This window comes from Nematolebias whitei, chromosome 13, assembly GCF_014905685.2.
Source record: "Nematolebias whitei isolate Nwh7 chromosome 13, NemWhi1, whole genome shotgun sequence".
NCBI lineage: Eukaryota > Metazoa > Chordata > Actinopteri > Cyprinodontiformes > Rivulidae > Nematolebias > Nematolebias whitei.
This window is the reverse complement of record NC_056510.1, coordinates 24,072,313-24,088,165: the sequence shown is the minus strand read 5'-3', so window position 1 is coordinate 24,088,165 and position 15,853 is coordinate 24,072,313. Positions and strand designations below refer to the sequence as shown.

Genomic DNA, 15,853 nt, shown 5'->3' with positions numbered 1-15,853 from the left:
TTACATTATGGAAAATAATGACCTTTATCACAATATGCTAATTTTTTGAGAAGGACCTGTATGCATGCTAAGTTAGAAAGTAGTAGAGCAATGAATTAGGTGGACAAATATACACATGAAAACACAAGTACATATATGTTTATTTCAAATATTGATAGAAGCATATTTTATTAAAAGATGAGCAAGTTATATTTTTCTGATAATTTTTTCCTTTCTCAGTTTAATTTTATTTTGATTAGGTAAAATATTTTAAACTTTGATTAAAAATATCACGCTAACTTCAGAATTATTTCTATAACAGTTTTTATTTTGAAAAACTTGGACGACTTGAATTCTCGTGACTTTGGTAATGCCTAAAATTTTGTTTGCACTTTACTTTGTACTGGGTTGCAACTGGGTACTAGACTTTTTAACAAACAGACCACAGTTAGTGAGGATCCACAACCTCTCCTCCTCCACCATAACCCTCAGCACTGGCTCTCCTCAGGGATGTGTGTTGAGCCCCCTTCTGTTTACTCTGCTCACATATGATTGTGCGGCTACCCATCCAGGCTGTCACATTGTAAAGTTTGCAGATGATACAGCGGTGGTGGGATGCATCACAAACAATGATGAGTCCAGCTACAGGCAAGAGGTGGAACACCTGGAGAGCTGGTGCAGAGAGAATAACCTTCACATCAATGTGAAGAAGACAAAGGAGATGATTGTGGACTTCAGAAGGAACAAAAACACCTACACCCCCCTGAACATAAGAGGATCTGCGGTGGAAGTGGTCTCCAGCTACAAGTACTTGGGTGTACACATGAATGACAACCTCAGCTGGAGCAACAACACCACCAGCCTGATCAAGAAAGCTCATCAGAGACTCTACTTCCTCAGACGGCTGAGACGAGCTGGTCTGGGAAGCTCAGTCCTCACCTCCTTCTACAGGTGTGCAGTGGAGAGCATCCTGTGCTCCAGCATCAACGTGTGGCATGGAGGCTGCACAGCTGCAGAAAGAAAAGCTTTGCAGAGAGTGGTGAAGGCTGCACAGAAATCTGTTGGAATCAGTCTCCCCACCATCACAGACATCTACACCTCCAGATGCAGGAAGAGGGCCACCTGCATCATGAAGGACCCCACTCACCCAGCACACACACTTTTTGCCCCACTCCCCTCAGGAAGGAGGTTAAGGAGCATTAAGTGTAGAACCACTAGACTGAGGAACAGCTTCTACCCTGAGGCTGTTAGACTCATGAATCTCTAACTAGAATAATCACTGTGAAAAAACATATCATGTTGCTGCTGATCTGTTTCATGTTGCTGCTGATCTGTTTCAATGTTGATGTGTTCATGCGTGCACATCTGCTCACAGACTCATGTTCATGTTTGTGCTGATGTTCAATGTTTTATGTTATGAGTGCTTAGTGTATATTTAGTTGATGTTTTTCTTAGTTCATATCTTAGATGTTATTACTGTTTTTCTTAGACATTTTATTGTTGGATGTAACTGGGACCCCGTGTACATAATTTCGCTCCACCACATGTACCACATGAGGTGCGAATGACAATAAAGAAACTCTGACTCTGACTCTGACTCTGACTGACTTTAGAAACTTGTTTTTTACTACAAATTATCACGCTTCTATTTCTATTAAGAAAAAAGTATTCTTCTGAAAGTACTTAGAAAGAAACAAAATCTCACATTTTGTTTCCTCGATTACTGTGTGCTCCATTTCTCACCTTTTTGTTGTCCAAAAGGCAAAAGTGTGTAATGCTGGTCAGGCCTTCGAGCAGAGTCAACGGATAATCAGGAGCAATATTCTCCCTCCTGCCAATCAAACTGATGAAAAATAAAAATTAAACAATAAAATCTTGTATTTAAAAAGCAACAATTTTCATGAGTCTTTCATGAAAGAAATTAAAACATACACAATAAAATCTTGTGTACTCACCTCTGGTTTGCTTTCCCTCCATCGTGCTCGTGTAGCTTCACCAGCTCATCCAGGTTTCTGCAGATCTGATTGATTAGAGGAGCCACAATTATCCCTAACGAGCGTCCCAGGTAGGGCAGGGAGGAGCACAGCAGCGACACCCAGTGGGGGTGCATGGCATACCCATACTGAGGCTGCAGAGCTCTGGCTGCAGCAGAAACAAACATGCCCTGGGCTGTGATGGGGTGACTCTGCACGTACTGAGCTGCTTTGATGGACTGCTGGAAAAGAACAGCAGTTTGCCACTCGCGAGCAAGAGGGGAGGTTGCAGGTGAGGATTCTCGTGAATCTCCAGGCTGGCCAGATGCTCCGCTTGCTCCAGTGACAACCCCACCAGGCCACACGTGGAATTCAAGCACTATGAGAGCCTGGAGCAATTTTAGTAATTCTATTTGTAAGGGGTACTGCTCCTGTCCCCCAGCTACACCCAAATAAATCAGACTCTCCTCCGATAGGCCTCCTTGCTCTTCAAGCGACTCAACTCCTTTGGACGATCCCTTCTCTGCTCCCCTTTGGCTGATATACATAGATCTAGAGAGAGAAAGCAGAGCACTGTGCTGCACTTTACAGCTTGAGAGGAGTCTGTGCATGGACTCCAGCTTGGCTTTGCTGCCTTCCTGTCTTTGTGCTGTGCAGCAGAGCTGATTCACTATTCGAGTCAGCACCGCCACACTCTTCACCTGCACCTCCCTGTTCCCCTGCAGGTCCACAGGAGTCAGGCTCAGATAAGAAGGGTAGTGAGAGCGCAGAAACCGGAGGCAGAGAGACACCAGCAGTTCAATGAGTAGGGATGGGGGCACAGATGGAGGGGATGTGGGAGAGAGCAGGCAGCCATAGAATCCCTTGCCATTCTGAGCCTGCTGGTGGCGCTGTAGAAGATTTGAGATTAGATTTAAATGTGCAGCGGAGCTCGTGTCCAGTGAAGTGGAGCACAGTGCATCCACCAGAGGACACTCAGCACTGCTCCTCAGCAGGCTGTCCAGCAGCGCCAAGCCTTGGAGGAGATGGCGCCATCCTCCCGCTACCGGATACAGCAGCACATGGCAGAACAGAGAGTCGATGGCATCTCTCTTCTCACGTTCCTGCCTCAAGAGACGTGACTTGGCCATAGCCTCGAGCTCCAAATCTTCCTCTTCTTCGCTCGACAGCGATTCAGATGCTTGGGTGTGCTCAGACTCTACCCTCCGCAGGCCGTTCACCAGCCCTCCCTCCTCTACACTGCTGGGTAGAGCAGAGCCTGAACTGGAGTTCTCGGTGGAAACTTGGGCACCACTGGTGTCAGCCGACTCTGTGTGTTCACTCTCAGGCTCCTCCTCCTCTTCCGCTCGAGACTCCTCTTCATCCATCTTCTCACTCTCGCTCCTTGACATCACTACAGTGTCTGTTGGTTTTGCCAGTTCTGGCCCACTGTCCAGCTCGGCCCACAGAGCTTCTCGGTCCACAACATTCAGGATATTTAAAGTGGTGACATCAGCTGTGGCATTGTCGGAGGACATCCGAGAAGTTTTGGTTGAACTTCGACTTCTGTTGTTTAAATCCTTCAGGTTAACTTTAAAACAATTATGCCAAGTTAACAAAATGCACACAATAAAAAGCAGACAATAATTAATTAAACACAAGCAACACATGCTGGTGAATGAACTTACCAGTGGTGAGGTTTTGTTTGATGCTCTGAATGGAGCAGCGCTGAGTGGAGGGATGGAGCAGCAGCAACAGAATTGGCTCTAGGATTCGAATGACATCATTGAGAGACAAAGCTCTAACCAACCAGCAGTGAGCTGCTGCGCTTATCGAGCCATCAGTGGAGCTCAGGCTGTCCACCACAACGCACAGAGATCTGAGACAGACAAAGGTTCAGAACCAAAACGTAGTAAATACAGAAATAACATCTTAAAAATACTAAAGATGTTTTTATTTGAACATTTCTGAGTGTATTTATTCTTTATTTTATCTACATGTTGAAAAAGTAGAGTCAGTAATGCAAAATTTATCTTCATGACTACAAAAGAAACTTACAGTAATTTTAAAAACCTAAAATGTTTATTTATATGTGAGCTACAAAATATATTAAAGCAAATCTTAGAATATCCTGATGCATGCTCAATAATCCAGGTAGAAAAATCCAAAAAAGTTCAATCTGGTCCTCTGGACATTCAAAAAAACAAAAGCAAAACAAAGCAAAAGAAATCTAGAAACGTTTCGTCTCTCATCCAAGAGACTTCCTCAGTCTGAGGTGCTGTTTTCAGCTCAGTCTCTTAAATAGCACCTTCTTAGAGTGGATCAACCAGTTTGCTGCTGACAACCAAAACCAGCTGATCACATGCTCAAGAAGGACCATCAGCCTAACAATGGATCATTAGCACACTGATGGCTGCTTACTACTCACAGAGGGCTGAGTGATACTAGCAATCACAGCATTGTAAGAGGGGGACAGTTGAACCCGGAGGCCTCCACCCCTGTTTAATGATGGACGATTTCTTTTCACAAAGATGGCCTCCTTTACTCCTCTTTCAAACCATCGTTCCTCTCTGTCCAGGATGTGAACAGGATGTGTTTTTTTGAATGTCCAGAGGACCAGATTGAACTTTTTTTGGACAAATCTTAGAATATGTTCAATTTTACTAATAAGTTCTCACCCATGAGTTCTTGCCAAGTAGGAGAAAAATTGGGAAAAACTTATAGGAATGTTTTTCTATTTTATAGACTGTGCTTTTTTGTGTGTGATCTATAGTATGATTCATATTCATTCAACAGTCTTCTTTCGGCTTTTACCTCTTCAGGGTCTCTACAGCAAGTCTTCCTCCTCCATCTCACTCTGTCCTCTGCATTCTCTGTCCTTACTCCAACTACCTCCGTGTCCTCTCTAACTGCATCCATCTATCTTCTCTTTGTTTTTTTCCTGGCAGCTGCATTTCTAACATCCTTCTACCAATATACCCATTATCCCTCCTCTGGACATTTAACAGTATAAGCCATTTATGTGAGCAGTCATGACAGTAACATGTTACTGTAACTTAAGTACCGTATTTGTATAAGGCAGTGGTTTCCAACACTGGTCCCTGAGGAACACCGTTCTGCATGTTTTAGTTTTTTCTCTGCTCCAACACATCTGATTCAGTGGTTTACTTATTTAAGTTCAGCAGAAGCCTGTTAATTACCCTTTCATTCACATCAGGTGTGTTGGAGCAGAGGAACAACTAAAACATGCAGGACGGTGTTCCTCAGGGACTAGTGTTGGGAACCACTGGTATAAGGTGTTCCTATTTTGCCCTTATGCAACACAAATTTTCAGAGAATACCAAAAGCATGTCAAGCAGGTTTCAAAACCTTTTATAAATTGAAATAGCTTTCAATCAATCAATCACCTTTATTTTACCAGGTAGAGCCCGTTGAGATCAAGATCTCTTTCACAAGGGTGACCTGGTCAAGTGGTCATCAGCACACGTCACAGGGTAATTGACAATAAGCATTTACATTTATCAAAAGAAAAAAGAAACTACTATCACGATAAATAAATGTTAACAGTTTGAAACCATCAGGATAAGACAGACTTCTGTAGGCATTAAATGTAGAACAGACATCAGTTGAAGTAGATAGAGTTAAAAGTCAACAAAGACATGTATATTTGATAAGTAGTGTTTTAGAAACATCTGCAATGGTCCAGATTTTTGATAACATTATCTGATACGGTTGACATGAAGGATCTAGGCGAGATGAGTCTTGATAGTTTCAAATCTGTCTGTAAGTTGTTCCAGGCTGAGGGGACGGCAAAGCTGAATGCTCTTTTTCCTAGTTCAGTTCTGACCAGAGGAACTGACAGGAGGATTAAGTCATTAGGTGACTGCTGACTGCTTTAAAATGTGTGCATGACTTCAAAATTGTACATAAACACTACATTTATATTAAAGGGCATAAACTTCATAAAACAACTGTTTACAAACAACAAATTACAAAACAAAAGGCATTTTATAAAATACTGCCCTGAACTTGTACTGACCGATCAAAGGAGCGACATAGAGACATGGTCCTGTTGCTCTGGATTTCCCGGGTCAGGTGCCACAGCACTGTGAAGCGGTGCAGCGCTTCCAGCCTTACTGCCTGAATATAAAACACACAAACATTTGGCCTATTTGCTCATCGTCTCAGGTTACCTACATTATTACCTCTGTTTGTCTTTGTCCAAGTAACACATTCTGAAGAAAATGGAAAATATTGAACTCAGCGTGTCAGTTGAGTAAATTTATGAGTTTAAAAACCTTGTCATTGTGCAACAACGCCTGGCAGATGATGTCTTCACAGATGGATGCTGATGGAGCCAAACAGTGCAGCCTGTAAAACAGATCCACACAGGAAACGTGCTGCTCCCTCTGCTCCGTGTCCAGCTGACTCCACAGTACCTTGGACACTCTCTGGATCACAGCACAAACAAACATCCTAAATACTGTATTACATACATCAGGTTTAGTTCTACACAAACAGGTTCCCCTTTAATAATCTGACCTGATAAAAATCTGTGCGGTCCTCGATGGCGCTGAGCAGAGCTGGGTTGATGGGTGGCACGGTAGCCATCTGCAGCCGCCCACTCAGAGGGTTTGACTCAGAGCTCTGATATCGTCTGTGCTTGTCCTGAATGACCAGCGCTAAGGACAGGGAGTGGTTAATGAGCTCCAACAGGGAAGCTAACGCAGTGTGTTGGATGTTGTGGTCCCTGGACATGCAGCACAGAATCATCAAGGACCTGAGCCACACAGGTAAGCTGGCCACATCATTGCCTGAGGTAAACAAAAACAAGTCTGATCAGTCTTTGTAGCATGTAACATTATACTATACTCATTAGTCCACTAACCTCTGCTACCAAACATATCTGTGTGCAGAGCAAGCATCTCCTCTTCACTGAGGTAAACAGGGAAGGTGGTGCTCTCCAGCAGTAGGTGGCAGGTGGCGACGAAGGCCTGTCGACAAGCCTCAGAGATCTCAGCCCTCCCCCGGGGCATGTAACCAGCTGTCCAGTCCAAGCACCTTACAAGTAAAAGATCCTTCTTCTTTTCAGTGGGGGACGCTGGGAACTGAGCTTCAGGGGAGGCATGGGTTTTACGTTTATTTGGTGTAAACAGTTCAGTCAGTTTGTCTTTAATTTCACGTCCACCTAACAAAGATTTTCCTTCCACAGAGGTAGGACTTGTGTCATGTTGGGGTTCTGGATCTGGTCCCCTGACATCTTCCACCTGCACCATCAAGTATCTGAAACAGAAAAATAAAATTTTAGAAAATGCTATTGAAAAGCTGCTATGCATTATCCACCTTCACCTTCCTCCCAGGTCTACCTTGTGGTTATGAAGGCGAGGATGTTCTGCAGACACTGTGCCATGGTGTCCACACCACCTCCCTTTCTCCACACTCCCTCACTGGTTTTGTTTATCCCATTTTGCTCATCTCCTATTGTCACTCCCAGGGAGAGATGCTGCTCCGATGGTGAGGCACTGATGCCCAATCCACTGTCTTCAGACTTCAGAGCTGGGTAAACACCATTTGCAGGCTCGTCTTCCTCTCCTCCATCTTGCCTCTCCTGGTCATCTTCCTGATGACCATTAACACTGCCATTTTTCTCTCCTTCATTCTCTAAATCCTAGAGAAAGTAGAAATGACATGATGAGTAGGGCTTTAACAGACTACTTGAGTAATCTACACATCGATTCCTAGGACACCTATCGAGGTTTTTAATTTCATGTCGAGTATTCGTGGTGACGTCATTACGCCACTGTTACATTATCGCGTCACGTGTCACGTGATCCGCACTGGGCGTGGGTTACAAAATGGATTCCTCCAAGCAGACGGATGGAGCAGAGCAGGCCCAGTCTTGACAAACAGGTAGAAATGCATCGTCTGGAAATATTTCACTAAAGATGAATCATCTGGTTCAACTACCATAAGGAAACAGAAAATGAATCAACTTCCTGACTGTTTGGAGCGCGTTGCCAACTGGTGTTACACCATATTTTGTGACCGTAGGGGGCAGTGTTGCATGCACTGTTGCAGGTCACAGAATATGGTGTAACACCGGGGTCCAATCGACCGAACCAGAACCAGCTTCCTCTGACCTTGTTTCACAAACAAAAAGCAAAAAATATTAATCTCTAAACCTATAATAAAATCTATAAACATATTAATCTCTAAAACTAAACTTAATGCGCACCACAGCTGGCGGTGGTGTGGGGTGGTCGACCGCCCCACTGTTTTTAGCTTCGGTTTTGACGTGCTGCATGTTTCTTCACGTTTGCAGCTTAATAATAAAAACTAATAGTTTAGTTTTTCCTGTGACTTATTTGCTGTATGATAAATGGTAGGAGCGTAATATATGCTCCCAATTTTTTGTTGGTCTTTTTTTTGTAAATAATGACCTTTTTTACGGTTTTATTTATTTATTTATTTTTGTATCTTTAGATCCTATGATGTCATGAAGTACTCGAGTTCTACTCGAGTTTTATTATGTTAATGTCGAGTTTAAAAATTATGTAGTCGTTCAACCCCTAATGATGAGATACACAACATTTTCTTAAAAAAAAAAAAAAAAAATCCACTACAGTGGCACTGATGGGAAACAGAAAACTCACCTGTGTTTTTGTGGTCTCCTCCTCAGGAGTCTGTAACTCCATCTTTTCTGTGTGCGCCCCAGCTTCAACTTCCATGTAAGCCACAGGCATCTGGATTTTACTCAGGACCTTGAAGCAGGCGCGCAGCCCCTGTGTGACATCTTCAATACAAACAGAATCCATGTGGCGACACAGTGCCTGCAGCATGGTGTCAAGCATATCGGGCAGGAAATGTGACTGGATGTCAGCGTAAAGCTCCTGTTAAAAACACAAAGAAGATACCGTTTGAAAAAAAGGGTTTCTATAAGGGTGATATAGACTTGGATATAATTATTTGCATTTCAAACTTCCTAAAAACCATCAGTTTTTCTTCAATTTTATTTTATTGTTATTTTTATTTATTAATGTTTATTTAACCAGGAAAATCCCAATGAGATCAGAGATCTGTTTTGCAAGGGAGGCCTGAAGGCAGACTAACATGCATGTTTTGGACTGTGGGAGGAAACTGGAGTACTCGGAGAAAACCCACGCCAAGACAAGGAGAACATGCAAACTCCATACAGAAAGACCCCAGGCCCAACCCAGGGACTGAACCCAGTACCTTCTTGCTATGAGGCAACAGTGCTAACCACTAAGCTTTCGTTCTGCCGTTTGAATTCACAGTAGATAATTTTGTATTTTGGTAAATAGCTTACATTACATTGGTTCAATGGCACAGTAGGAATATTTATGTAGAAAAAAACTAGTAATGAGTATATGTGTGTTAATCACCAAAGGAAGAACGTCGAGCAGGAAAATGATGAGGCTGGACATTTCTGCGACAGAGGGAGCAGGATCACTGCAGTTCTGCTCAGGAGGTGGATCAGTTTTTTCACTGCCATGAAAACAAAACATACATTCTCGTCAGTTTATTCACTATTAAGAGCAAACAAAGGGAGTTAGTAAACACATTGTGTCTAGCTTTAGCTTTCTTTGTAAAACTAAACAAAAAACCCACACTTTAAATAAAAATTGGCAGACGTGAATAAAAGGTGAAATGACATAAAAAAAAAATCTAATTAAATAAATACATATATGCTGGTAAGTGACATTTTCAAGAGAGAGGGCATGGGTAACAAAAGAGTAATACAGTACTAAAAAGAAAAAGAACAAGCAGTGTGCTGATGTCCCCCACGCTGAGGGATTTGAACAATAAGTGTTTGTAGTTTTTGCTCTGGGCTTTTTATCCGTTTTTCTGGACTGGAGTTGAAAAGGGAACACAAGCAGACCTTAGTGTTGTTGGTGCAAAATATTCAAGTGGGTAGGAGTTGCACTGTGTATAGAATTAGATGGAAGGGTTCAGGTTTTTTTGTTTTTTGTTGTTGTTTCTTGTCCAAGGCAGTGCAGAGCAACAGATCCTGGCAAGTGGAGCGAGCAATTTATCCACCACCAGGAGCAATGGAGGAGCCACAGGGTGGCCATTGGTGGCCTTGGTCACCATAGATTAATCTTCTGGCCACCCCAATCATTTGAGGAAATTGTGCTTTTTCATAATATAATGTAAATATATAAATATTATCATATTTTTACAATATAAAAACTAGAAAGCATTTTTCTACCTGGATTAACAAAGACAAAACAAATGGGAAAAGGTGTATCCTTTAAGCGAGTAGTCTGTAAGGCTGTAAAAACTGATCACTTCTCAACAAGGCTGTCAGTAAAAAAAAACCCAGTTGTTTCCTGAATATACAAACTAAAAATAAACTTGATTTGCCCGCCTTGAAAGGTGGGCAAATCCACTAGTGTCTATGTCTGTGCGTTCATTTGTCTATCAGCCAAATGTCCGACAAAACACAAGCCAAACTTCAATGAAACCCTCCAAAAGTATTCATAAACCACCATATGCTGTTAATTTTTGTTATAATTAATTTTCTTGTCACTGTATACTAGTTTTTTCCCCAAAATTCTGAGGCTTTAAGTTTTACTGCATAATTTTCGACATACCTGAGAGATGAGCAGAAGCATCGAGTCATGTATTCCCACAGGTATTCACTGTTCGTGGAGCTCACAAGCATGTTCATCGTCTTTATGATCTCCGAAGCGTTCTTATTTTCTTTTATCTTACTGTTAAAAGGAAAACAAAAGCCTCGTCAGTTTATTAAATTCTTCGTTGCAGGTGCAAGTAAGGACCTACAAAACCATTTGTTGTTCTCACCTAGAAAGCTGGTTGCCCGAGAGCCTTGAGCTGGGAGTATTTTCCTCCTTGAGCATCTCCAGACAGTAACGGTGAAACGCTCGGACCACCTCCAACAACACACAGCTCAAGACAGGCGGACCTGAGCAGAAACAATCTCATCAGTGAAACCAATTCAGAAAATCAGTTTTTTAACAAGTCTTTGTAGCACTGATCACAGGTTTTTACCTATCTCAGGTTTATCAAGCAGGCTAATAATGATGCGAAAGGGTTTGAGGTAACGGATCACACTTTCTGGATCACCATCTGCTTCCTTCTGTTTGAGGATGTTAACCAAAGCCTGAAGACAGAAACAGAAACAAATCAGAAGAAAAGAAACGGGAGACACACTCACCTGAACAAAATGTTCAAAGAGACAACGCTTGACTTCTCTTTAAGGCTGTTCAGTCATCCTTTAGTCACCTACTACTTTTTATTTGTCATTTATACACAAATCCAAAAAAATAAAATATGCATGAACAAATGGGGTAAAGAGTGACAAACATTTATTCATACACTGTTGAAATACCTGACATATAAGCTTAACTTGTGCTTTTATTTCTCTTTTTTCCAGAGATATTTACTGTTGCAGAATTTTCTAAACCACAGTAAACCGTACGTGTTTGGAAATGGGTTTTGGTTCCTCCAAGACAGAATTAATAAAAACGTTTCTCCTTGTTCCCCTATTTTAATGTTAAGTAAAATCATTATGGCTATAACTTTACAATACTTAGGCTTCTTATCTAAAATTTATTTTAACGAAACTGAACTGTAGTTAAAAAAAAAGCTACCTTCACAAGGAAATCTTTAGAGTAGGTGTTGAAGTAGAATGAGGTGTGCTCCTCGATGGTGGCAGAGAGGCTGGGGTGCGGCGCCACCATTCCTCCTTTAATGTCTGTACCTGGAACACATAAAAGGGAAGAAAAGTATAACAAAGAATAATGAAATACAGTGAGCAATTCATTACTAATGTTTAATGTAATCGTGAGCACCTAGTAACCAGGCGTAGAGACGTCTGTTGAGGGACATGTCTCTTCTGAGGAGCGTGAGTAAAGCTGCAGACACCATGGTGATCACGTCTTCGATACTCAAAGCAATACTAGGTTCAGCTGGATCCTACACAGATAACATACAGAGCAGGAGTTGGACAAAGAACAATGGTAAAGATGGGGTGATGAGTATTTTTGATGGAAAAATATGCACATTTGTTCAAAAAAGTACTTAATCCTATAGATTTATTGGTCTTTGTATATTGCATATTTGATACCGTGCCTTTTATTAGAAGTATATTTACAAACTTGTAAAAAATACATTTTAATTACATTTTTTAACATAAACAAATTAGTTAAAGTGAGAAGTTGGTATTGTATAACCCAATATTTATTACACCTTCAGATCAGTTTATTAATAATAGACCAAAATAAGGAGCCGATTTCTTGAAAGACATTATTCAGAGCTTTTAAAGTAGAGTTCAGTAGTAACGTTATGACCATGTAACATCTTAGTTTTTGTAGAATGGACTTAGATTAATTTTAATTTGAAGGAATAGTTTTATTTTGATTGGATAGATAAGCTAATGGCTAACATGAGCAGGGCCAAGCGCAAAGCAGTTAGCTGCCAACCTAAAACAACTCCAGAATTAAAAATTATATAGTCGTTCATGCAAACATGAGTAAGAGATTGTAAATCTCTCTGTAGATCTCTTGTAAAATAGATTAATAATCTCAACAGATTTATTTCCTGGTAAAATAAAGGTTTAAATAAATTTAAAAAACACAATTTTATAAACCTTTTATTATCGTTATATTTGCAGGAGGTGGCCCAGGCTGCACCATGTATGCTGCAGCTGCTGTCACTATTTGCTCTTATTAATAAGCATAAAATTCAGTGTAAACAGCAGTGTAATGCAAACCGGACATCAATACAAATTTTATAAAATAGGGTTCACATAAACTACTACAACATTTTAAAACTGTAGTCGTTTTAAAACAGAAACGATCAATTTTGGTCTTGTCACTTTAGTCTGAATTAAACTTTTTATTTGAACAGGTAAGCTATTGTTATTCAAAACCTTTCTACGGAAACCACTTGAGTTTTTTTTATTATTGCATTAACATCTTTGTGTAATGACAAGGGAAATCGCTCATATTTAAGCCTCTGATATGAAAGGTTTGGTGCTCTCTTTGCATTTGTGGTGTGTGGAGTCCATCATGTGGAGACTTTGGACACATTAAACTAAATATGTCAAGAAATAATAAAAGCAGTGCATCTTAGGATACCTACCAAACATGTGGCAAAGGGGAAAAAGTAAAGCAGGACTTCAAGCATGTTCCTCTGCACCAAGACATTTGAATCTTGTAGGGAAAGACAGACTGACTTCATCTGAAAACAAACAAAATAACTGTAAACTTCAAACATGACTATAACAAATGCCATTTTTATGGGTTTGCATGTGTGCAGGAAGACAAATGCAATTACTCACCACTCCACAGTGGCTGTAGCCTAACATGTGTGTCTGTTGACTCAACGGTGCCATACGGTCAAAATGTGTTACGATAAAAACAGAGGCGGGCAGCCGCACAATGGGAGTGACCAACATGCTGCCCCACAGGGCACCGTAGAAGACCTGCTGACCCACCAACAGAGACAACTTGACCAGCAGAGCATCAGTCCTGGACAGAGGCAGAGAGAAAAGTGAAGACCATCAGCAGACGGACACTAAAACACCTGTCCAACAAAAACAAAATCCTGTTCTTATACTTACTGAGGAGATATACAAGTCTGTATGAACTAAGCTATTTTAAATTGTTTAAAATTAGTTTAATCTCAATTTATGATTATTTTTTTCACTTCCTTCTATGTCTAAACCAACACTAAGTAAATCAATGCAAGTTGTACAATAAAAGATGACAGGGAATAGCTGATCTCAACACAAAATGGTAAATGAGCATGTTTAATTTATGTTACAGTAGGTTAATGCATGTCCAAATTAAAATTAAGGATTATAATGATTAAAATTTATTACCAGTTCACTTTAAAAGAAGCACAATCAAAATCATTTCTCTTTTGCAAGGTCTGAATACTGATTTTCTAATTCTAATTTTCTTTAAGATTCTTCTAAGATTATAATCTAGTCTAATTCAATTAAATTAAATTCAAAATACTTTATTAATCCCAACAGGAAATTAAATGTTGTAACTCATCATCCTGGTTTCATTAAGAGTTGTTATAGATGCTGATGTCTGAGGGCAGGAAGGATCTCCCGCACCATGGTTCCCAGCGCTCACGCGTTCGGGGCCACCAGGAGAGCTGTCAATCCCTCCACCTGAGCTCGGTTCAAGAACCGTAAATCAGAGGAGGTGGAGAAAAACGCGTACAGAAGCATTTTGGGCCATGGACTGTGGGCAAACGCATCCACCCCAGCGGTGGTTCATCTCGTGGGCTCAGAGAAACGCATAATTGACACTGAGCGTTTCTCATGTCACAAACAGGCCCACGGCTGCTATATCAATCTGAGACAAAATGCTCCGTCAGAGAATGATTAAAGGTTGTTCTGTCTCTGACAACTTTGAGACAAGAAGACAACACGGCTGCAGCATACAATAGTCGTGCTGGACACCAGATTTCTGTCCCTAGACTGCTGCAGAAAAGACAGCATGTCGTCCAGTGGACATGAAGTGGCCTCTACGCTTTTCTCTGTACAGCAGTGTTGAAAAAACTGACCACTTGATGTGGACAGCACTGTGGTGGTTGCAGCACGTGACTACTGAATCGTACGCACGACATCTTGAGAGAGATCCATCCTCTCAAAAAGATCCGCACAGTGGCCAGACCACAGGTGCTGGCCTATTCTGATTAATTCCTGATCGTTCCTCCCGCCTGGAGGAGAGCGTCCTCCCTCCACGGCAGGTTCCACGAGCGCCCTGATAACAAATGTCATAGGCCTGGGAACCATGATGCGTTCACGCACTTGGGACAGAGGAGCTGCCAGTCCCTCCTCCTGAGCTCGGTTCAGAAAACCGTGATATCAGAGGGAGAGAAGAAGGTGAAAAGGCATTACGACCACAGGCTGTGAGCAGGCACGTCCACCCAGCGGTGGATCGTCCCGTGGCTCCACGATAATTATAAATGACATTGAGCGTTCTCTTGTGTGAATCAAAAACCCTGATGATTCTGCAGCTCAAGGTCAGTGTTGAGTCACATTCACAGATCCCGTGCGACACTCCAAAAACATTTAAATGAGCTGCTGTGTGGAGAGCCACAGTGGCCCCACAGCTTGTTAAATGTGTGTGACGTAGGTCTGCTGACGGAAAACAGCTGATATCACTCAACCGGTTCACGTGAGTTGCACTGCTGCCACCTGTCTGTACAAGCTGCTCAGCAGCAGCAGGTGTCCAGATAAAGCAGAATTAAAGCGGCTCGGGCGTATAATGGAGTGTTGTTTCTCACAGCTCAGAAATTGACAATCTAGAATAAATCTCATCTTCCAGTTCATTGGGACCAGGAAGTGATGAGAGAGACCTTGCGTTTTCCTCTCCTTCTGAGACTCTAGAAATTACATTTAAAACAGAATTTCCTGAGCTTCTGCTAGAGGGGACGAGATCTGTTCATAAATGACAGAAAAAACGTCACAGAGTTCCTCCACACCAGGATTTGAGCTGAATTGCAGCGTGAATCCCGGATGAAAACGGTTCGCCCATCCGTCTGGAAGCGTGCATTCATTGCCACCCATTTATAAGCTATAAAGCGGGCACGCATTTATGCTGTGAAACTCACATACATGCTGATGTGAGCTGGAGCGTGCTGAGTGAGAGAGAAAAAACACGCGCGTCCCCGAGCATGCAAGACGTTGTGAGTTACTGATGCTGCGGGAAACAGCTCATGTGTTGTGTTCACGTTGTGTGCAGCTGCTCCGTGTAACGCTCGGGAAGCGGGTGCACATGAGCCGACATGCCCTGAAGGGTCATGTGTGTGCGTCCTCATTCATGCGACGCCTTAAGCTAGGATTGCCGCAGGGGCGCGCGTTGGCAGTGGTGCGGTCAGGAAGCAGCGCGCGGCATCGGTGGAGCGAGGTTACC

At 42.0% G+C, this 15,853-nt stretch overlaps 1 protein-coding gene across 1 annotated transcript in view; it reads right to left on the bottom strand.

The window, feature by feature from the left end:
• The window catches only part of dop1b (DOP1 leucine zipper like protein B), a 45,437-nt gene that overhangs the window by 12,538 nt on the left and 17,046 nt on the right, over positions 1-15,853 (bottom strand). Inside the window, exons 3-20 of the mRNA XM_037686173.1 lie at positions 15,672-15,730; positions 13,258-13,447; positions 13,059-13,157; positions 11,768-11,891; positions 11,567-11,676; positions 10,965-11,076; positions 10,758-10,878; positions 10,547-10,666; positions 9,335-9,437; positions 8,585-8,821; positions 7,298-7,599; positions 6,820-7,214; positions 6,474-6,745; positions 6,230-6,382; positions 5,971-6,071; positions 3,620-3,810; positions 1,935-3,522; positions 1,723-1,822 (exon numbers count right to left, since the gene is read on the bottom strand). Coding sequence (XP_037542101.1) covers positions 1,723-1,822; positions 1,935-3,522; positions 3,620-3,810; positions 5,971-6,071; positions 6,230-6,382; positions 6,474-6,745; positions 6,820-7,214; positions 7,298-7,599; positions 8,585-8,821; positions 9,335-9,437; positions 10,547-10,666; positions 10,758-10,878; positions 10,965-11,076; positions 11,567-11,676; positions 11,768-11,891; positions 13,059-13,157; positions 13,258-13,447; positions 15,672-15,730 — 4,377 coding nt within the window. The remainder of the gene's footprint in view (positions 1-1,722; positions 1,823-1,934; positions 3,523-3,619; positions 3,811-5,970; positions 6,072-6,229; positions 6,383-6,473; positions 6,746-6,819; positions 7,215-7,297; positions 7,600-8,584; positions 8,822-9,334; positions 9,438-10,546; positions 10,667-10,757; positions 10,879-10,964; positions 11,077-11,566; positions 11,677-11,767; positions 11,892-13,058; positions 13,158-13,257; positions 13,448-15,671; positions 15,731-15,853) is intronic.